Source organism: Vanessa cardui, chromosome 11, assembly GCF_905220365.1.
Source record: "Vanessa cardui chromosome 11, ilVanCard2.1, whole genome shotgun sequence".
NCBI lineage: Eukaryota > Metazoa > Arthropoda > Insecta > Lepidoptera > Nymphalidae > Vanessa > Vanessa cardui.
The window spans coordinates 1,423,150-1,447,542 of record NC_061133.1 but is presented as its reverse complement, the minus strand read 5'-3'; the positions used below and the strand labels follow the sequence as shown (position 1 = coordinate 1,447,542).

The window sequence follows — 24,393 nt, the reverse complement described above, 5'->3', positions numbered from 1 at the left end:
ACTATTCGGGATCACATACGATAAAATATTTTCCTAAATTATATTTTGATACAGACAGTTTTTATTGTCTGTTGGTTATTGAACACGTCAGTAAGCCGTTCATACGACAATGTCAAAAAATAAATCGGAATAGGAAGCGGTTTATTAGAGCAACAAAAATGAAGATTTCACTTATTTTAGGTCTAATAGCGTGCTTTTCAATAGCATATGCCGAACAAGAGACTTTAGTACTAGTGGATAATTTAAATATAAGAGAAACTCATTCTCAATTTTTTAAATCTTTGCAAGGTAAGCGACGTTAATCGATTGTGTGTCGTGTCGATAAGATGCCGGCTCATTTAGAAAATTCCATGTATATTGAAAACATTTTATCGAAATTAGTATTTTCTAAAGCCTTTTTGACCAATTTGACAACATTATACTAATTGCAGATCGGGGCTACAGCCTAACTTTTAAGTTGGCCGACGATGCTAACCTAGTGCTCTCGAAGTACGGAGAGTATTTGTACAAGAATCTTATAGTGTTTTCCCCTTCCGTTGTTGAATTCGGGGGTCAACTTGACACTGAAGGTATCACAAAGTTTATTGATGATGGTGGCAATGTCCTCATGGCTGGCAACTCAGTGGCAGGAGATGTATACAGGGAAATAGCTTCGGAATGTGGTTTTGAGGTAAGAAATAATTAAATATGCATATTGTAAATACATAATGAAGCTGACATTGGCATTATATTAATAGGAGTACTTATTATTCAACTTTATTTATTTATTAATTTCAGATGGATGAAGAGTCAGCTGCTGTCATAGACCACTTCAACTATGATGCTCTAGATGAAGGTGATCACACAAGAATTGTTGTATCACCTAAGAACCTCATCAATGCTCCAACCATTGTTGGTACACAGAACACACAACCATTACTGTTTGAAGGTACTGGGTTGATCTTGGATAAGGATAATAGTTTGGTTATGCCAATACTGACTGCTGATAGCACTGCATACAGCTACAATCCTAAGAGTCTGGTAAATACATTATTCCTTTCTATACTCTATTAAAATATCCTTTTGAATAATTATTACTGAAGATTAAAATCTTTAGTTTGAAGACAACATACAAGATTTGACTGATATGATAAAATATGTTATTTATTTCTTCAACAATGCAAAAAGTTGTATCAATAACTCTTTGAATAAAAATGATTCCTAAAGTAATTTTTATCTAATATTAAAGGTTCTAATAGTTATAGATAAAAAATATTTTATAGATATTTTATTACTAAATATAATTTTACAGGTAAAAGAGTACCCTCATGCTGTGGGTAGGAAGACTGTGCTGATAGCTGCTCTGCAAGCCAGGAACAATGCCAGAATTATTTTCAGTGGTTCACTGTTCTTCTTTTCTGATGAAGCCTTCAACTCTCCCGTTGCTAAAGTTCATGTAAGCTTTGTTGTGATATTTTTTTGTGAATTTGTTTTCAAATTAATTTGAATATATAGACTTTGTTTTATTAGCTATAAAAATATGTATAAAAATTAAGATGTTTTGAACAGATCAGTCTCAATGTCTTCTGTGGTCACATCTTTTAACAAAGAAAAAATATTATTAGCATAATAAAAGAAGGATTGCAGTTGGGATCATTTATTAAATATTAAATGTTTATATAATAGTACTTAAAAATATCAAAGAGATTTATTACAACTGCATTTTTAATTTCTTTTTATTTACAGGGTGATAAAACAAAAGCATCCCTTTCTGGTAACAAAGCTCTAGCAGTACACTTGAGCGAGTGGGCATTCGGCGAACGAGGTCAACTGCGCGTGCGCCGCGTTCATCATCACCGCCAGGGTGATAAACAATCATCTAATACATATACTATAACTGATACAGTGGTAAGTAGGGTTCAAAATTTATTAGTACCTTTAATTATAGTTTGTTAGCTTTAGTATTTTCTTTGTAATAGTTGTGTGGAGAAACTATTTATTTCAAATTAAAGTGTCAATATCTTAACCAAATAAGTCAGCATGGTAGTAAGTTAAAGCAAATAGAAGAAAGCATATATTCCACTTCTATACTAAAATTAAATTTGAATTTGATCAGTCATTTGTGTCGTGATTAATTAACACACATCTAAATACAAACAGTTGTATATAATGTAATTTTAACATAAATATTAATTTTTAATTATTTATTTCTATAAGATTTGTTAGAAATTTATGGAATTCCTTTTTCTTTTATCTAATCTTATTTTGTTGTACAGGTTTACAAAATTGAAATTGAAGAGTTAAAGAATGGCAAATGGCAACCATTTGAAGCTAATGATGTGCAATTGGAGTTTGTCAGAATTGATCCATTCATCCGCACCACACTCAAAAAGAAACCCAATGGAGTCTATGAGGGTATCTTCAAAGTTCCTGATGTGTGGGGTGTATATCAGTTCAAAGTTGATTATGATAGAATAGGATATACTAGACTATATCATTCAACACAGGTAAAAATTGAAATAAAGGATTATTATAATTATTTTATTATTAAAAAACTCCATGTTGAGTAAATTGCCCTCTTATTTCCAATTTGTGATTGTTTGTAGACAACTTTTAATTTTATAATGAAATATTCATATTCTTCTATTCTTTTTTTAGGTGTCTGTTCGTCCATTGCAACACACTCAGTATGAGAGATTCATACCAAGTGCTTACCCATACTATGTGAGTGCTTTCTCCATGATGGTTGGAGTATTCCTGTTTTCATTTGTCTTCCTCTATTACAAGGAAGAGACTCCCAAGAGCAAGAGTGAATAAACTAAGAAATTATTTATACATTTTCTAATTCCTAGTTGTGCGTGTGTGTATAGTTGGAATAAAATTGTCGTAAAAGATAAATGATATAATTATGGTAAATAAAATGTTCACAAATATTATTTTATATTCTTTTATTTCTTTTTTTTAAGTAAATTATATGTTACAAATAAATGAAAACATATTTTATTGCATAATATATAATATAATAAGTATCACAATAGTTCATAACATGAAAAACAACATTCGGCGAAAAGAAACCCGAACGTATTACAATGCGTTATTACGAACGTAAATGATTATACTGATTTAAGACTGATATTCTAATGTTTTAATAAAATTAAATATTTATATATTACAATTTTAGTGCCATATTAATAAAACTATAATTGAGTATTAAATAAAAAACTGATGATTTTATTTCATTTCCAATGATGAATGAAGCCATACTTAAACTGACATTCCAGTCTTGAACGCAACGGTTTTAAATGGCAGAAAAAAATGGCATGCTTGTCATAGAATGTCTTAATTTTTCGTAAAAATAGTTCGATTTAAAACATTTCACTGGTTGAAAACGATTTAATTTTATATATTTATACACATTGGTGCCAACAGACTCCTCATTATTTATAGAATTTGTGTATATACGTATCTGTTAATGTGAATCGTGTAGGCAGTGATTTGATTTCCCCGTAATACTTTAAACTGGCCTTTTTCAATGTTTGCATTTTAGTTTTTATCTAATAAGAGAAACCAGTGAAGGTCTTTACATATTTGTGTTAAAAAGTTGCAGTGGTTGTAAAAGTGATGTGTTTACATCTGTAAATTGTCTCCGTAAGTATGATGTCATTGTAGTGACTGCCATTAAAAATATGTTGGCTTTGTGCCCACCCGTTTTCCTGCTAGTATTATAATTCTAATAATGTTTTGTGAAAACAACCACGCGGAAAAGCACAACGAACCCTCTAGGTTATAGCTAGCTTGTACTAGATAAATATGTAAATGAGATCTCTCACTGTTCTGAGAGTATTAGAAAGCATTTTTGCATCTGGTGCATGGTGGTAGTGCATAATTATAGTGAAAGAATATCAAATTATATTCTACAGTATCTGTGGTAAAAAGTTTATAAATAACAAAACAATAAATCGGAGATGGTCAATTTGCAAGAGAATAGTAAGTGAACTTAAAAGTATTCCTGTCTTATATTTTAGGCACATTCTTGTCACTGATACTTTAAAATTAAAGTACTGGTTGTATATATAATATAGTGTTAATGCAACAACTATGCTTAATCTATAGTTATAGATTAAAAACAATATACATATGTACAAAAAGGTAATACAAATAGGATATGCAATTTTTGTTTGTGCAATAGGAATGTTTTGTTTTCAAATGCACTCTCATATAGTAACAATATTAAGAATGGATAATAAAGTAATAATTTATAATTTGTTAATATAATATATTTAGTGAACTGACTAAGCTTAAAAGTAAAATTATGAGTTAAAGTTATTAGCAAATCAATCTTGATTCGTGTACTTTGTCACAATTTGTCTGAGGAGTGAAATTGATCACATGCGACTGATAACCTTATTTCAACCTGCCTATGATAAGAATGTATGCATACTATGGGAATACTTTTTGAATGTGAGCTTTCATGGTGATAAAGGTTTACATAATACTAGATATATTTATATTTATAGATATGTAATTATGTAAAAAAATTAAAGTATTATTTGAAATCATTGACTGGAAAATTTAATAAACGTTAATGCTATAGTTTTATAAATAATAAGCAAGGACTTTTAACTGTACATATTATGAAACTTTGTATTCTTATTATTTTATATAAAATAGATTTGACAATAATCTAGGCAGCATTTACTCTATATATAACTTTATCTGTAGTTTATACAGATGTGAATCTCATATCATCTCATATATCATATCTGTTAGTTGCACTTTTGCCGTTAAACTATTAATTGACCTGGATGAAATCAGAAAACTTATATATTTAAGACGAATGTTGTTTGATATCTATCATTTATCAATAATTTACAAATGATAAACAAATGAAAAAAAATTCATACATTGCTTGAATGTTAATAATTAATAAAAATCAAGATGTAATATTACAATGAGTATTAGCGCATGCAAGCAAAGTGCAAGTATAACTTACAGTTACTTAGAGGATAATGCAGTAAGTGGACACTTAGTTTACATGATGACTATGTATATGCATTATAACAGAATCCATTATTTTCATGCTTAGAATTGACTGCCATGCCAATGCTAGTGAAAAATACTACGATAAAGGGCTGAGACAAAGTAATATTATTTAGGGTGAAGCTATTCATTTTGTTTTTCTTTGATCAATCTCTTCTCATGACTCCTCAAGTTGTTGTATCATGCAGATCTACGTCAACTGACAACTCCATTGATTTTGGATTTTTCTAAAAACTAATATATATATGAAGGTAACGCAAAGCATAAGAATTCATAAGACCAACCATAGAAACACTAATCACAAGAAGGATTATGGAAGTTAATAAAGTTTAGTGTTTTAAATTCAAATTAAATAACAAAAAATTTTGTTTAGAGAGTGCAGCGACAGTCAAGATGGACCCGTCGCGGCGTCAGCGCACCCAGACCAAGGCTACGGCGGAGGAACAGGCACTCGATCAGATTGCTAGAGAGGTCAGTCTTTGATATGCCAATATATTTTAAACTGAACAATAATTACACAATATTTAAGAGTGTGCCGTTTGAATAAGCTGAGTGGTTAATGGTCTTTACACAACTGAAACTCGTGGATATATTGGAAAGCAATCTTAAAATAATATGTAAGCTATTATATAGTCCATGTTATACTTATTACCTATGCTATTATGTAAACAAAAACAAAGTTATAAACATCGATCTGAATTCAAGTAGCAATAACACAAATCTATTAAATAAATTACACAAACCCATTTACGTTTATTCGTAACACAAAACGTTGTAGCAATTTATAAATTACATGCACTGTTTTAAAACGAATTCTTATTACGTGTCATGGATCAATTTATCGTATTTTCTGGTCGATTAAGAACATGTATGGCTCGCGATAAGATTGCAAATCGGTACAAGATAAGACAGCGTACAATTGTTATAAACGATATTATAATGTTTTTGCTTAATATAAACTGTTTTATATGTTAAGAAATAATCGTGCATGCCGTTATTCATATGCAAAAGTGGGTGCAGTTTATTGTAAATGCTTACATAACAGTGTAAGTTATGTAACAAGTAATCATTTAATAGTAACGTTAATTGTTATCATACTATTATTTAAATAAGTGAAAATGAATGTTGAAGTATGTCGGCCAAGTTTCGTTATCACTTTTTTATGGTTCCACATTCTAAACGTACTTTTTAATTCATTCAATATTTATTAATGATTAAATTAGTTTGCGGGGAAAAAATAAATAACGAACACAAAAAATAGAAAATATATATAAAATATAACCGTCATTAAAATTTTATTAGTTCTCTGACATTTGTGGCAATATATTCAAATACATTTAGTAAGTGACCAACATACTTCTTTGAACATAAAGCTCGCCATTGACATCATCACCTACTTAATTATTTCAAAGGAAATTGTTTAGCATCTCAACGCGATGTATTTAGTAAACAGCAAGACAACGTACATAGAGGACAACTCACCTGCACGGAGCGCGATCTCTGTACACTTTGTAATAGATTCATATGAGCGCGTCATACTTACCGTACTGCACAGTGTACCGGATTAAGATGCTGATAGAAAAAAAAACCCGTTACGAAGATTTGGAATGCAAAAGTTATACATGTTATTAAGTTCAAGGATAAAATAGGTATAAATGTAACATGAAAAGCATATTCGAGCTATGTAAGTGACAATCTGTCAATTTTTCGAAGGCTAAAAACAAACGTAACAATATATTTAAAAAGAACAAACAGTGCAACAGTCAATCAATTAAACATAAGAATACCAATAATTAATTTATTGTCACAAATGATACATATTTTATCCGGTCATGTTAAATCGTTCCGGACCTGGTACACTACACACTGCTTAGAATTATAAAACCATCGGAATATCTATAATGTATGTGTTTTCGTGTTGAGCTTGATTTACATTTTTTTCTACGTATAAGCACGACGTATCCAATGTTCAGTGCACCCATCAGAGGGTGTGAATTGAGACTAGATAAAATTAAACTTCCGCATGCAAACACCTTTGGCGACGTCCCTGATTCACGAGACGATGTACGTTCGTTTATTATACTACACACAAATATTTCACGTGTTGTATTTTCATCAAAGGTATTGCCAAGAGAGCATGATATAATTGGCAATCAAATTATAAGTAGCATTGCTATTACATCACTAGTCAATATAAATAACAATCAATACAGATATTGTCTTATTTATATTTAAACTAGTTTTAGCAAGTGGCTTTGGTTTGGTAGCCCATGCTTTATCTATCTCTTTTCAAAATGTCATCATAATCTATCCAGTCGTTCTGGCGTGATACAACAAACTAACAAACTCTATTATATCTGTTATATGGAACAGTTTTTAATTGATGTGTATTATGTATTATTTTTTATACCAAAATCGAATAGATGGTATTTGATATTACCCATCTTTCCCTTAATATATTGTTAAAATAGATAAATAAAAGTCTCTTATGCGAACTATTCAGAAAGAGATTGTAAACGTCACAAAGCTGGGCAAAGGATAAGATTTGGAACTTACCCAGTTTGCTGTATCTAGTATTATTACACAATTTAAAATCGTCTAATGTAAAGAATTGTCAACTTTATAAATTTAATCTATTTATGCATTTACAAGTTTCCCCGACGGCCGTTTTGAAACAAGACGAGAGAATGCCGAAATAGCCCCGTTCCCGGGCCCTCAGCTATTTAGGAGAACACCTTTCTCGTTCCATGTTTGGTTCGTGGTGCATACGATGTTGTTAATTACGAAATGTCTGCGACAGGTATATGTACCGTAGCTATAGATATATTCATAACTGGCTGGCCCGATAGCCGTTGCAGTCTCTAAACTATAAAACTATACAATAATAAATATAAAAAAAGGAAATAAAAAAAAGACAACGAATAATATTGTTTATATGCATATGCCTTATGAGGAAAGTTGATAGGGTTACTAAGATTTCTTAATAAATATTTCATAACGTAATAACGTTTAACAATCAACGATTGTACGTCCTGCAAAAAGGTCGAATATAAAATAAAATAATACCGTAAAATTGTGGCTTTTACAATAATAGCTTGCTTTAAATAAAAATAGTGATAGCGTATTTAAACGATGTTTAAACCTTCCCGTATTCTTTATCAACTGGTCGGAGAAGCAAACGTCTCTATAGGTCACTTGTTTCGGCGAACGAACGGGAATATCTTTCCGCGAAAACATTTACGTATATTATGTACACGCGGAAACCGCAACGATTTCGGACTGATAAGTTTACGTAAATACGTATGTATATATATAAAATATTATAATAACTTCAGTGTATATTTAATTAATGCAATAAAATATACAATTCTTTATTGAGTTACGTACTTATAACCGTTGTCGTAATTATTTAATAAATAATAATTTAACTGTGATTGAATGTATCAATGTAATTTAACCAGTAAATACAGTGCCCATTGCTTCTGAGTTTGTTACAGCTCATTATAAGTAGATTCTATAGAACTTTCTAAAAAAATCTCACTTGATTAAAGATCTTTTGATTTTAATTAACTAAATTTTATAAAGTACAGTCGTATTTGCTTGTGATGTTTGCCGATGTAAATCATACTGAATTAAGTAGTATAATTGTACTTTGTACGCAGGGTTTTAAATGCTCTTTGAATGGTCATGTCTTTGTTGATCATCTTTCAGAGGTAGAGATGGATGAAATCACTGGTTTATGTCATAGATAGTTGAAGACATAGAAATAAAATAATTTTGTATATTTCCTAAATAAACAGTACAAAAGTGTTTCAGAAAGTATTTAGAGTAAAATTTTAAAATGTTACGTTTCTATGGTATTGAATAAAATATAATTTAACCCTGTATTTACTGACTCAGAGCGCTCTTTTCTGTAATTCAAATAAATTTAAATAAAGATCTCATGCAAAACTCTAGTAACTGTGGTTTATACTTTCATAAAGAGTTCAAGTAATAAGTACGTACCGTTATACGATTTATGCGGATAAAATCTGACCTTCATGGTTTTATACGTAATGGTATATTTAGGTATATATGAAATTTTAAAAAGAGTTTACTACTAAAAAGTTTTTACTTGTTCCTTACAACGAGGAGAGTTAACTGGTGTATAAATATTCACTTCAAAAGATCTTTAAAAAAAATTGTGGTGACATTTGTGTATATTCTAAGATACACTTATTTCTTAATAACTATTTTATTAAATACAGCTTAGCAAAAAACTATAGTTTATTTGAAAGCATTTTCTCTTATTCATTATTAATACTTCTACAGATCAATAGGTTGCTTTTACATCACCCAAGTTTAAATCTATAAACCGTAGACAAATTATGATCTTTATTTCACCGTAATATTTGACGAATTCAATTTTTATTCAACTCATATTTCTGATTTAAGATATACTCATATTATGTAATAAATGAATAAAGATTATGAAATAAATATTCGGACCTAACATGGCATGTCCCTTGTGCAGTTACACTGGCTTATTCCTCTTCAAATCGGAAATAAAAATACTAAGTATTGCTGTTTGGCGGTAGAATATCTAATGAGTTGGTGGTTCCTATCTAAAAATTGCCTTGCATAAATCCTTACTAACAAAATTAAACTTTAAATATCCATTACATAAAAACTTATTATTTTTATAGGTAAATAGCCTTTACACCAGCGGTAGAACTTTATGGGTCGATTCTTTAAAATACGAAGTTTCTTAAAAATCCCTGCTTGTTGTTGTTGTCCTAGATTGTATTACTGGTATGAATATTTTATGGTTTTTCGTCACGAAATTTGATTGTAGTAATCCTTATTTTTGTAATTGTACTGATCGCTAATCTTATACCCGGCTCCTATCGATCCCGTGTTCCAGATTCAGTTTGAAGTCAACGTCCTGAACCCTGTATAATTTATACGACATTTTATAGCAAAGTAATATTTATATCGTTTGCTGAAAAGTTAAAGTATAAATAAAAATCTGTGAAAAGGTATTTCATGAATTCAATAGAAAACTACCTTTTGTAATAAAGAAGTTACTCGGTGAAAAAAAAAAATATTCGTCACAAAAATGAAGTACATAGGTAATTAATTTACTTTTTTTGTGTTTAAAATTGGTAGCTGACTGGTAAATTGATTTCACCATTGGTCTACAGCAATCTACCATAGATATTGACCATAATAAATTTCATGGATCCCCTACATCGTTAACGTTCCACCAGCCTTTTGAACTGTAGATGGTATATCCCTTTGCCTGTAATACACTGGTACACAGGCTTGAACAGAACTAAACACATATTTACATACAAAGTATTATTGTTTGGTGGTAGAATTAGTGATTTGACTTAACAGGCTTGAACTGTAATAACACTAACTGAAGTTGGCATTAATAAGAGCTTTTTTCTCCTTTCACGATAATTCTATAACAAAGTTTTAACTGATAATGTGGGTTCTAACACACGTCAAGTACCTTCGTTATGTATAACTCGTAAGGATTGCATTGTTTGAGTTTAGATAATCATTTATAATGATGTTCTTATCGTTCATTAACATGTATCAATTAATTGGGTTGTGTCATAAAATACGATATTTCGTCATCCTTATAAAATAGTAAAACTCTCAAAGAGGGTGAGATTACGCAATACACAATAGAACGTCACTATATTTTTAAGACCAATATACGTCCCAGGTCTCCATATTTCCGTGGTAAATAATGTGATATGTATATTAGAAGGATAAGTAAGGTTGTAAAATCCAGTACCCTAGGTCTCAGCTCCGTCTCGTCTGAAAACGCTGACGTCAGATATCGATCCGTCTGCCTCAAACCCCTGGGTGGGTGGAGGCGGTCTGGCTGATGCAATTGCTACATTTTGTGTCAAGTATAGTGACATTTATAGTGCAATAAATCCCTGTAATTACTGTGTGACATTAAACGTTAAGTAAATGAAGCCCATGAAAGTATTATTAACATATTCTTCATATTTTTTACGGTATTGTTTTTTTGCGTTCTTAAAAAATATATTATATTAAGCCAAATATAGAGATGTATCCGTGAGCTCGAAATCTTAACGTATTGCGAAACAACAAGATAATTAAAATAATATAATTCACGCCAATTAAATGCAGTACACCTTTTTTTTTCACCGTTTCGCAAGTAAAAAGTCGACGATTTTAATTTGTATTTGGATGCATTCCTCGGTTTTGTATTGCGTTTTGGAATAGTGGTTTGAGTGCACACCCTCGCAGCGAACTCAACCCACACCACTGAATGAAACTGCGTTCTACTTTTCCATTTCTAAAGTACTATATAATTATAGTTTATACAAACCATTATAATTTCTGTTTTAACACGGTAAGAGATTTTTTTGTAAAAAAACGGACTAGTTTTCGGTGAATATTCGAGGCTATTTTTTGCTCTTAGTTTTTACTTGCTACCTCACGTTCGTGAGTCTCACTCAAATTATACTCTAAGTTAGACTCATCGAAAAATTGTTTATCGAATTGAATTGTTTAAAAAGTTTACGATTAGTTTATATGACAATAATTCATTCAAGTTTTGACCTAGATTATGACATATCTTCATTAGACAGATCTTTTTCTATATCGTAATATATTGTAAATAATAATCATACGACTAAAGGATTATTGCAATAACTATAACTACTGAAGTCTTAATGCAGCTTGTCTATAAATCTCTAGGAACTCTTTCAGCGGGCGGTCAGTTGGTGAGATCGAGAAGGGGGATGGTTTCATGGGCGGGCGGCTGGAGAGGGGCACTCTGCATGGGTGGGGGCACCAGCGTCAACGACCGCCACTCGGTTGTCTGCGATCGCGAGAGGAAACCGTTTGGTGCATCGTGCAACTTAAACTTGCCAGTCGCCAGTTTAATGTTATTTAGCTTCTTTGCACGCGCCTGATTAATCGAATATTCGCTCCTACGTCGCGCTGAATGGCCGTGCCTCTTTAGACGTTTTGAATTCTTGGGATGACGCGCTCGCTCCGGTGCTACGTGATTTATTGAGTTACACGTGCTTACGTTTACTGACGTTACGTTGACGGACGAACCCTAGTGTGCAGGTTTCAGTGACACCGCGTGACAGTGTGAACTGCATCGATCGAAAATAGCTGCGTTTTTATTTATGAGCGATGCTCCGCTGACGATTGTGTTCCTCGTGCTAGGAAAAAGTGAATTATGTATATATAAGAGGGTTTCATCAATTTATTTGACTTTTTGGTTATGATGGTTCGGCTCGGCTTAGCGATGGTCGTCGGTGTCGCGCCGGCCCTCGTGTCGTGGTGGAGAGGTCAAGGCCCCTGGCTGCCGCCTCCTTTGTCTGATCAGAGTCCATGTTCAGAGAAGTCGCTGAAATGGCCGGCAAGAAGATCGCCCTCATTGTCAGATTGTTTGGAGAGTGCCAGCGACGAGGACTCCGCCCGCTCGGTTGTGTGCCACGTGAGGCCTAAATTAGTAAGTAGAGAATAATGACCTTATTTTATATGGTGTAAAAATAGCCGTACCCACGAAAAATAGTTACATAAATATTAAGTCATATGGATATAGCTCTGTATAGTAATAAAAAGCATATTTATATTATTTTCATACCATAAACATTTTGTTACCTGCGCTGTAAGCATAATACATGAAAGGCTGATGAGTTTAAAAACATTTACAAGAAAATGATTACCCAATTCTGTTTTGGGGTTCCGCAGCGCTGGTTATAACTTTCTCTCAGTCGTTACTTATTCGCTTCTCCATAATATTTCAATAGTCTTTACCGAAATATAATTTATTATTTTTAATGAAGTTTAAAAATACTAATATTTTAATCTTTAGGATAAAATAGTTTTTATTTGCTAATTCAATGTATTGCTTAAAACACGGAGTATGAGATAAATATTGAATGCCAGATCGGATTGATTCAGAGCTCCCATCGAACGATCATCACGTTCCTGACCGGTTTTGTGCTCCGTCCTCTGCGAAAAAGAAAGCGCAATTTACATAACAATTTGGAGATCGTATTTCGGCGACATCATTGTGAATTATATTCATCCGAGAAATTAGCTAATGTTATCCATATATGTTATATAAGTTATAGCGTATTTTCTAAATAATGTCGATCATTTGCATAAACAATTAAACATCCCCAAACGTAAGCGGCTTCAGTGGAAAAAAAGGTTTATATATTGCACGATGTTGGTATAGATATCTTTGTACATAAACCCTGAACTTATTTATTCATAATTCGTAGTTAGAAGCTTAGCTATTTTCTTCATTTGTTAAAGACATTTTATACCAGGATAGGCATTACATTCTCGACTCGTTTTATTCATTGAGCCCGCGCGAGCATTCCTCAAGTCTGATTAGACTAATCATTCGTCGGCCATATTATCATTTTCAACGAGCGATGACGACATATCTCGTCTACTTTGCAGACAATACTTATTGGTCACTGTACGCTTACGCTGTACGTGACCAGAAGCATATAACCGAGCACGAAAACGTCCGCGTTGCAAAATTGCAAATTAGCAAAGAATAACTTGCTTTCGTTTGACCTCATGTTCATATATTTTATGATCAATTTGTATCTATAAGTTTTGAACTTTCTTCTTGATATAAGAAGAACTGTTTGTATTGTTTTGGAAAATTCAATTCAAATCAAAGAGTATATAACCAATTTATATAATCACAGTGGTGTAGTTAATTCCAAAATGGTCTCTCAACGCAAAATATTAAGATAATTTAGTCATAAATCTCTCTATATTTAAAGATATTCGACTCGACTGACTTAAAAAATTAATTTACAGATAATAAATTACGAAAGACAAATTCATTTTGGGAAGCTTCTTCTCATAGGAATATAAACATAAATTAATAACTTATTATATATAATTTATTTATATCTATTGTTAATTTACTTAATACTACTCGCTTACCATTTCTTCCAGCACCGAACTTAGTTCCCAAAGTTAGTTTCTTCACATTGGTAACAAATTAGTTAGGCGACGGTGAACGCTTACCATTAGGAGATACATTAGTCACACTCGCTACTTATAAAAAATGTATACAATAAACATCAATCCCATACTGCAAAGATGATCTTTCATTGAGAGATTCAATTCCCGTGAGTAATAGTTGAGATACGGTCGATTTATGAACTCGAACGAACGCGTAAAGTAAAAATATAAATGCATTAGAATTCATATTCCTGTATCAGACAAAAATAAACTCAACGATGACTCAGTATAGTTTATTTTATACTCTCATAGATGTGTCGTAGGAATTTAAATTGTCAACTTCGAGAAGATTAGTGTTATTTGAAAATAAATGGTCCAAACAATGTTGATCTTATGTCAAATATCGTGATTTAGTGGTAAAAGAGTTTTATGGTATAGTAAGACACTTACTTGAACTTTTAAATGAATTAATGTATAATATTGCACGCTAATTAAATAAGAGAGCGCTGCTAATTATAAAAACTGAGGTACGTACTGTAACGGGCGTTGTATAATAAGTGTAATTAATTAATTAATTTCATATTAATATGAATACGTTTTATTTCTGCAAGGAATATAGCTTTAATATTTTTTGTAAAAATATATCTGTTTCTTTTATGGAACGTTTATAAATTAAATTATCTATCAGTATAGATAATTTAATTTATAAATTTTATTATAAATTAAATTATCTATACTTTGGTGCCTTACCAACAAGTAAAATAACAATATACTGATATTGTTATTTTACTTGTTGGTAAGGCACCAAAGCAATATTCTGTGGGTAGACTCACTTATTAGATATTCGACCATCAAAACAGCAGTGCTCATTATTTTTGTCTTCCGATTGCAACTACAGCTATAAAAATGTAACATCTTAGTTCCCAAGGTTGGTGGTGCATTGGCGATGTAAGGAATGTTTAACATTTCTTACAGCGCAATTGTTTATAGGCGGTGGTGACCAATTACAATCAAGCTGTACGTTTGCTCATCAATTGCATATAACATTGAATTAATTTCATTATAAATGCGAAAGTAGTTCGCCTATTTGTAGCTCACAGCCAAACCAGTGAATGGAATTTGATGAGATTCGTTTGTAGCAAGCTTAAACTCCAAGGAACATAGACACAACCAGTTATAAATATAGACCCAATTCTAAACCAAAGACAAAAGATACACGTGAGAAGATGTACTGTTATTCTGAAAAAGGTGTATCGTTAGTAATCATTGCATTTTTTATATTTGTTATTTGTTATAATAAAGAAGAAAATTGTTGTTATGTCAAGATTGTGGATGAAATCTGATACGATGTAATTGAATTTTAAAACTTTTTCCAATCGATTGAATTGAAATTAGCTCTTATTATAGCTCTGGTGTAAGTGTAAATTTATTCTCCAAATAACTTGAAAGTGATCAAATATAATTATTATAGAGTCGTATCACGTAAATATACGTAGAACATATTAAGATATTGTATGAATCTACCAATGTACGAGGGCTTAAATTCGGTAAAACGAATCTGCTTGTCATCAATACATAGTATAAGATTAAGTCGCTTTCTCTGTCCCTGTATCCCTACGTATGCTTGAATATTTAAAACTACGCAGTGGATTTTGATGCGGTTTTTTTAACAGATTGAGTGATTTGAAAGGAAGATTTTTGTATATAGTACATGGACAATATAGTACAGAAACACTGATGATTTTAGAAGTTTCTAATGAGATGTCGTAAATAAACAAATTCTGTAGTATATTTGGTATTAGTATTGCACCCGTGCGAAGCCGGGGCGGTTTACCTTTTAATCATCGCTAAGTAAACACTCGATCAAGTCATATTTCAAACAAAAATTAAGCTACACTATGTCAAAATTGGGTCCTGCACTTAGAATGTACGATGCAGCACACATATGCACATGCTAAACTTATACAATTTTTGCGTTGGTGTTTAATACTATGAAGGTGACATGTTCTGCATATGTATTATGTATGTAATGTGCATGTTTTTAATAAATGTGCCAATAAATATTATAAATAATACTTTCTATTTGTGAACTATATTCATCTTATTGACATGAAATCTAGATCAAACATCGATCATTCACCTTTGCTATTACGAAAGCGTATCTCACGTGCGTGTGCATCGCTTTGATGCCGGCAGACGAGCAGCAAATGTCACGGTATTTACGTACACGTCGCGTGCTCGGCTACCTGGTAGTGGTGGACTGACTCGATTACACTCGATTACTGTCTCGATTAAGTAGCATTAGGTAAGTAAAAATTATCTTATTATCATAAATAAAAATACCACTATCCTTCCATTAATCGAATCAAAACAGCATTCAATAAATACTGATAACTAAGCGTCGCCTTACTATACGAAAGTAACACTCATTGAACCGAACCATACGATGTTTTTTTTTGTCCCGATTTTTTGAAGTATAATTACCTAATCGATTACAAGCATCACTCAGGCCACCACATCTCCGTCCGACGATCCCGTTCGACGGTCATACAGTTAACTGTCCGCGATCGCCCTCTACTCCGTGGGCTCGTTAATTTTTTCCGCGCGTTTAGTTGCGTTCGCGCCGTTTTTTATGTGACAACTTTTCTCGTTGCTCAGTGCTTTGCGGCCTGTGATTTAGATCGGTGCGTTCCGTAAATGCTCTCAAGTGTCCAGAGCGTTTTATGTTACAAGTTTTTTGCAAGTTTTCGTATGTAACCATGTTTTCGTAAAACGTTTTACAATTTATCGGTTCAGAAGTGAACGTTGCTTGCGTAAATTAAATTTATCAATCATTGCTCAGTGATTGTGGAATGTATAGACCCTTTTGTTGTAGATTAAGTGAAGTGTATAAAACGATACGATATATACAAATAATATTTCCTTTTTATGATACTAATAATTGTTAATGAAAATTTAACATTTTCGGTTTTATGTAGGCATTTTATTGTCGTGTTAAAATAAGAAAACCTCATTTATTTTTCTTACTATAATTTTAAAATATATAATTGAATTAAGAGATAGATACTTTTATACGTTTTTATTATTGATAGAAAGCTAAATTATTTAATCAAAGTAATCTTTTTTCAAATACACACAAATGTGTCATGCGAGCAACTATCCGCTTTAGCTCAGCCAATTATAGCGAAGTACGACAGTCAGCTGTTCGGGTACAATACTACAATACCAAACTAACTGACAATCCCATTGCATTGTGCTGGTTACGGTACCCGTGACGTCCTTGTTCCACTGTCCGCGCCGAGATCGCCCGATACCCGACACTCGGTGAAAATAAACCAGTGAAATTTATTGAATCCGTTACGTTTACAATGTTTGATTGAAATAATCTGCCACCTTCACACTTGTATATTATCATATAATAGTGGTAGCGTACTGATCCATAAATTAAAAGGGGCGGTAATTCTGAAGCTTCCTTTAAATTCCTGTCAATTATCGACAATCTAGCAACTAGACATAAATTGCTAAATACTTACAGAATTTAAGTAAACATTGTCCATCCATATCAATTTCCTGTTTATTATCCTCGTTGCTATTGAAGGTCGAAAATTTATTTAAATAATATTTTTAATCAGGTTGAAATTGGATAGCAAGTCTGTTCCGTTGCGATGTTTTCGGTCGTTGTTCTAGGCTTTTCCATTAACCAATTCGACGAGGTTATCTGATTATTCATTTTCAATAGCTCTTGTCAAGCGGAACGTAGCCAAATTGGTAACCAAATGCAAAAACTGGTTTTCATCACAAAACAGATCACAGATTATAATTGGATTCTTATTTGTAAATTTTATTAATACTAGTAAGTAAAAGTATAGTTTCAATTGGTAAATGGAGGATGTTTACTGCTAACCTAGGTAAGGCCTACTTTTTATAAGAATGAAAATACTAATTTCACGATGCTGTTCTTATGTAGTTCTGATAAGACGGTTTTCTTTTCTTACATTTTTTTATTTATTTCTTTCTTTTTATAATAAAATATACACATTAATATATTTTACAAGCCATTAAACCATTTTCTGGTTTGTATTGGCTAAGAAAAGTATTCGCATATACTATTTATTAAAACTAAAAAACATGCAGGGCCTCACATGATGTTTGTTGGTTTCTTTTCCTCCCTGTACGAGATTAATTATAAAAACCAATGGAACACACGATCACTCAGTCGTGCATGGTTAGAACTCGTAATCTTCTGGAATAACAGAACTCACATAGTAATAGCAACTGAGCCACAACGTCTTTGAAAATGCCTAATTACTGTTCTAGAATTAATCTAATGTAACTTTACTTCGTTGTTTATTAGTACTTGTGCTTCGAGTTCAAGTTACCTCTTATCTATTGTTTTTATTTTATTTTATAATAATTATAATAAGTGTGTACTTATATTGTTATCAGCTATTATTTTGCAATACGCTTGTTTCCTTTTGATAAGTTCAGTGTCGACTCGTTCGTTGTGTAATTAAAACGATTCGTTCAAATATTACAAGTTATGTTTGAATTTCTTCATAATTATCATTGTTTTTAACGTTTCATCATTTTATGTAACGAATATTAATGTTTATTTAAGTCATCATAAATTTAAATTTAACAACAATCTTTGCTCCGTTAGAGAAAATTAAAAAAAGAACTAGTGATGTTCGGTATGATTAAAACATAACAATGTAAACACTTCCGTTGATCTGGCGTAAGCGATTTGAATTATTCCGGTATTTCGTAACGAGTTAATTACAAATCTCAGCATTTTTCATTTCTGCTTTTAGAAGCATTTTAATAACGAATGTATACACTATAGTGACAGATGACAATTTTCCGCCCCTATTTACTACACCTATCGGCGTTCGGCGTTTTGTTTGTATATGATTTTTTTCTCTTTGCCACGGATGATTCGAAAGAAAAAGGCAGAGTATACTTACTTAACACTAACTATCAATGTTTATAGATAAAGCCATTAATATTCAAACCGCTATCGGAACGAAAACTTGCAAATTGGATATTAACTAGGTTTTAATTATCGTCTGGTCGAACTAACTTATAATGGGCTTAATGATAACTTAGAGAGAAAATCGTTAATGTTGCTAATGCCTTAATTGCATTACTAGTATTGTTTCGAGACTCAAATAAAACTCCTAGGGTACTCCTTAGTCGGCTAATGTGAAGAAAGACTTCGCACATAAAATCGTATCACAACTTTATTCCTTGGAAGTGTTTCTGGTATCATATACATTTATTGTGAATGCATTATTTGTTAAAAAAATACGGTTTGATTGACCTTATAATTTGGATCGGTTCAGTTTCGGATACAATTATTTGGTCCAAAGTCCTAGGTATGCAAGGCGAAATTCATACAATCTAAAAAATATAGAAATAAAATCTAGAGCGAGTCTTCAAAAATTCAGATCAGCCTTCAAATGCAAAGTTATATGCGTTACCTACAAAGTTTGATTGTTGGTAATAAACTTCCTCACTGATTACCTGACTGATTGATCTATCAACGTCGAGGTCGAAACGCTTAAACTAGGAAATTTTAATTTGTAAATTACACGTGCATGAACCTAAGTAGGGTTACTTTTTGCGTTGTATGCGACCTTGGCGCTTAATAATAAAGTAGTTAAGTCGAGCTTTTATATTCTACATTGCGAGCAACACAAATCTTGCTGTCTTCTTCTTTCACATTTCATATCAATTATGATAGAATGAAAAGGGAGAAGTCAGTGTTTAATCGTGATGATGACGCCGTCCTAACCGATTTTGGCCGCGACTTCCTATTACAAGAGTCAGTTATCCAGAACCTATCGCAGTGCACGAGTGAGTGCGCACTCGTGCACTCGCGCACCCTAAACCCATAATTCTGCATCATCACTTTCATAATCCGATGGAAGGACTACTTCGACAAAACTGGAATGACTTCAGGCGCAATTTCAGGCCGTTGTTCCGAATTTTTGTACAGAAAAGCCCAATATTGTTTTATCGGCTCGACCTGGGTTATGAATAGAGGACCTCGGTGTCCGCTGCACAAGATCAACGACACAGTGAGGTCTTTAATTAAATTTCCACTTAACAGCATTTATAAGTAACCTATAGTAACTAACATGGACTCTTTACCTATCTTCATTTCTTTTCAAACTATCTCTTCTCACATTAATTTATCATTTTCTGGCACCCTGGTTTCCACGAAACGTCTAAAGACAGTATAGTTTTTTTTGGTTTTTGTAACGGTAATAAATCTCCAGGATCTTTACATGTCAAACAATATCACGATACGAGTCCTATTGTATATATTTATATGATAAATAGTTGGGTAATGTGACAATATTAAACGCGTTACTTGTATTGCATATAATATGGACAGGGTATTTCCTCGACCATAAAGGTCTAAGCACACTATAACAATGGACTATTAATCACCGCACGCAAAAGCTGAGGGCGGGAAATGCTTGTGTCGTCTGCGAGCGGAATGATTCACCTGGTTAAGCCTTTAAATTAGCCGCTGGTTTTAGAACATAAGCGAAGCGATATGTGATAATGTGAATCCGATTACTCATGCATATATTTATATATTATAGATATTTTCGAATAAATATTTACTTTATAAATTAAAAAAAAATAGTAACGTTAACGTCTAACTCTAATGCCGGTTAGGAAGTATTTTATAAATTTAAAAATATTGAATTAGAATTTTATCAATTATTGTTCCTAATTTGTCAGTTTAATGATTATATAAAATAATTAATCAGTTAGATATTTTGTTAAAAGTGAACCCTTAAATCGAAATATGTACTCGACCACTCGTCAAAAAGGGCCACATGCTCGCTTCCGCTTCTGTTTAGTGTTCGGATTAAGTTGCAGTTAACGGTGCGATTACGAAAGCGATAGCGCAAAGATGGTCGCGGTAACATACGGGTTGCTTACAAATGACACTGACAGTCTATCACCGACGCGGCCTCAAGCGCACGTGTCTCTCCTCCCAGCGAACATACGTGTTGCTAACGATAGTGTATCCAAAGTATTTTATTAAATTATTTATCATACTGAGATGTGTAAAGAAACGGGCCGGTGCTTATAAACATATGTGACTGTGACGTGACGTGAAAATAATTTAACTATTGTTATCAACAACAAAAATGTTATTGTTTTTTGAAACAAAGAATGTGTAATCCAAGGAGTGATTCTCGAATAAGTGGATAATATTGATAAGATAAAATAATATTTTATCACGTTCGTAGTTACGAAGTGCAGCGCAAGAGTGCTGTGCAAAAATTGCGTCCTTCCTTTCCATTTAAGTGCCTCTAACGATATTTAAGCGTACGCAGTACTTTGTGAATATTGCCACAAGATACATTAGCTGAAGAGCTGAAACTAAAATGCGTATTAAGGAAAACACTTGAATGAAATAAGAAGAAAGTTTTACTATGACACTAACCATGGGTGAGCGGTCTGACCAAGCGATATCAGAGAACAGCGACGAGGAGAGCGGTGAGGCCTTCACCGATGGAGATTTTGAAGATTCAGGTGATGAGACGGTTATTGAACGCAGTGCGTCCAGTAAAACGTCACACATCCCCCTCAATGAAACTGTGAATTCCGATATAAATATTAACAACACGATTGATGAAACAGATGACATTTTAGAGGAACACATTAACGGACATACGGAGCTGAACGGCTCTGACGACGATGATGTTAAAAATGTAAAATCAAGCAGTCACAGCAACGGTGATAATTCATTAGAAGATTTGCATGTAGATTCGCAGAGCGATAGCAATGGTTCTATCGTTGGAATCCTCGGAGATCAACAAAGTCACGTATGTAATGAGATTGAATTATACTTGTTTTCTGCTTAAGGTATATAACCTTAGAATAACTATGACCTATTATAAATGTCGTCTTGTCCATTTATAAGATTAATACAAAAATATCAAAAAGAAGCGTCAAAGTATTTCCTTGAAGTTTTTCTTTCTTTATACACCAATAAAAACCGTCTTGAGTCATATATATGGAATTTATTAGGACTTATCCTTCATGGGTACATTAATATCAGATCGTGGATAGCGAATAAATAAGGCAAGGTTTTTATTATCTTATCTGAAATTGTCTATGCTAACTTGGACACATACGGGAGGCCGGTCTAATACTACATATTATCTTACGTGAAGTGTTTGCCTTATTCATAAAGAGGTGTCTAATTTTGTGTCTCCGTTTACGTAAGGCCTTAAGAATTTGCCTTTTGTCAGGTGCCTCTAGCGTCTGTTGAGGTTACAGGTACTTCGTGTCTGTGTAATTTGAATGTCACGTTTCATGGTGTATTAAAATATATAGTTTGAACATTATATATCGTGATTTTGCAATATGTTGTCGTATACGTATAATCTTGAACAGATGATTTCGTTATTTTTTGTTGAATATAATAAAGTTTTGTGATTCTTCATGTAAGTGATGTGAAGTAATATAAATATAGATTATGACAAACAAACAATTAAACATAGTATTGTTGGATGGCAGTCCGTTTGTTGCGACAGCTGCTTACACTTGTGTTGAATGTGAATCGCGACCTTCGCTAGAATATTCGTCATGTCAACCCCGGAGCTCGTTATTCGGATCACGGCTCGGTTGATTCTGCTCTATGTAAGTAATTTGCAAGCGCAAAGTTTCGTCTGTCATGTTGTCATGTATCGTCAAATGTTATACGATAATTGGTGTATTCTTACGTAGCAATCGGTTTTTTTATATCCGTTATCGTGTATGAATCAGCTCATTCCTTGCATATATAATTTGTTAGCCATAATAAAGCTATAAATATTTTAATCAGCATTTGTTCAGCAGAATAAATAAGAGTTTAGTTTTGAAAAGAAAAAAAATAATGAAATGGAATAATAATTTGAATATTTAAATTTTAAACATGTTAATATAACTAATTGCGATGAGGTTAATAAACCGAATTAACATGTTATCGTAAGGGACTGTGTCGGAATAAGTTATTGGCAGATAGGATCCAAGTGTCAATTCTCAATATTTTTTTACATATTACTTTCATAACAGAGATTTAGACATAAAATTTCCCCTCTTTGATACGCATATGAATCCAAAGTTAGCGAATATATCGTCAATCAGCATGCTCGTTAACTTTACGTAGGAATCAAATCCAATGAATATGTTCTACAAATTATTTAGAGAACATATTAGTAATATGACATAAAGAATAAAGTGATATAATATAAGTTTATTCCATAACTTCTAGTAAAAGACCAAATCATATCAGAAGGTCACTCTTCTTGAGTTTTTTTATAGTTTAATGTAAATACATTTTTAATACTAAAATTATACTTCAGTACGTGTTAATTTTCTAAAAAAATTCTTAACTAGTCCAAAATTTTAACATTTTATGTCATAAAATATTCGCACTAAATTAAAAAATATATGAAAATGTAACATTAACATATATCTCGTAACATGAGAAACTGTTATTTAATGTACTTGTAACATGGCATGAGTGTTGTAAGTAATAGTTAACGCGGAATTTCTGTTGCGGCGACTTGTTAACGTTTTTGTACACATTGAGATACAGCAGTAAGTTAGGAGTTAGGAGAATTGACTGTAAACTGTTATTAAAGAACAAGGTTGATACGTTGATTGATTGAAGCTGGGGTTTTGTAATTTCGTATTCGCATTATCTCTAACAGATTTAGATTATGAGCTAATTCTCAAACTTAAATACGTAAAGTATAAATTACTTTTGACGACCTCCATGGTCGAGTGGTGTGTACACCGGTTTTCATGGGTACGCTACTCTGAGGTCCCGGGTTCGATTCCCGGCCGAGTCGATGTAGATTACCATTAGTTTTCTACGTTGTCTTGGGTCTGGGTGTTTGTGGTACCGTCGTTACTTCTGATTTCCATAACACAAGTGCTTAAGCTACTTACATTGGGATCAGAGTAATGTATGTGATGTTGTCTCATATTTATTTATTTATTATTTATTTATTATATACTTAAAGTACTTATTTCTTGTGGATGTTTTGATTGGAGTCTTAATATGTTTCAAATGGTATTAAAATTCATTCGTTCTTTTCGGTTTTAAGAGCAACGCGAGACGTCGCTTTGCGGTCAAATAATACGTAGAATAGCTATTTTATATCTTAACACATTTAACGAAATTAAATATAAATAACTATGGTCGCTTATCAAAACATGTTTGTTCATTAAGAACAATTAGATGAGGTATTGTTATCTACAACTTCACTATTGAATAATGAGCATCCAGGACAGTGATGACGCTTTAAGGATATTAAAAATAAACAATCAGATTACTAAAAGATGAAAATAATCATCTTGATATTGATAGAA

General features: G+C 32.4%; 2 protein-coding genes across 11 annotated transcripts in view; both read left to right on the top strand.

The window, feature by feature from the left end:
• The first annotated feature begins 85 nt into the window (after nt 1-85).
• Nucleotides 86-2,915, top strand: LOC124533737 (dolichyl-diphosphooligosaccharide--protein glycosyltransferase 48 kDa subunit). Its single transcript, XM_047109191.1, has 7 exons — nt 86-288; nt 432-670; nt 778-1,020; nt 1,292-1,435; nt 1,726-1,887; nt 2,256-2,486; nt 2,638-2,915. Exons 1-7 carry the CDS (start codon nt 159-161, stop codon nt 2,794-2,796), a joined length of 1,308 nt encoding a protein of 435 aa, XP_046965147.1. The 5' UTR covers nt 86-158; the 3' UTR covers nt 2,797-2,915.
• A 349-nt stretch (nt 2,916-3,264) lies between these two features.
• Nucleotides 3,265-24,393, top strand: part of LOC124533760 (leucine-rich repeat flightless-interacting protein 2) — a 38,173-nt gene continuing 17,044 nt past the window's right edge. For 2 of the 10 annotated variants that reach the window (XM_047109252.1, XM_047109251.1), the window contains exons 1-2: nt 3,265-3,627; nt 5,393-5,490. In XM_047109252.1, the coding sequence (XP_046965208.1) occupies nt 5,413-5,490 (78 nt within the window). In that variant the 5' untranslated portion in view covers nt 3,265-3,627; nt 5,393-5,412. Of the gene's footprint in view, nt 3,628-3,667; nt 3,967-5,392; nt 5,491-11,843; nt 12,515-20,842; nt 21,855-22,497; nt 22,675-24,393 lie in introns of those variants that run through there. The other 8 variants (XM_047109248.1, XM_047109250.1, XM_047109247.1 and 5 more) reach the window with 8 other exon arrangements.

Excerpts from the sequence above, each read along its gene's own strand:
- LOC124533737 (XM_047109191.1), top strand. The coding sequence starts at position 159 with ATGAAGATTTCACTTATTTTAGGTCTAATAGCGTGCTTTTCAATAGCA. Across the intron at positions 289-431 it reads ATTTTTTAAATCTTTGCAAG|ATCGGGGCTACAGCCTAACT; the intron begins GTAAGCGACGTT and ends TACTAATTGCAG. Across the intron at positions 1,436-1,725 it reads CTCCCGTTGCTAAAGTTCAT|GGTGATAAAACAAAAGCATC; the intron begins GTAAGCTTTGTT and ends TTTTATTTACAG.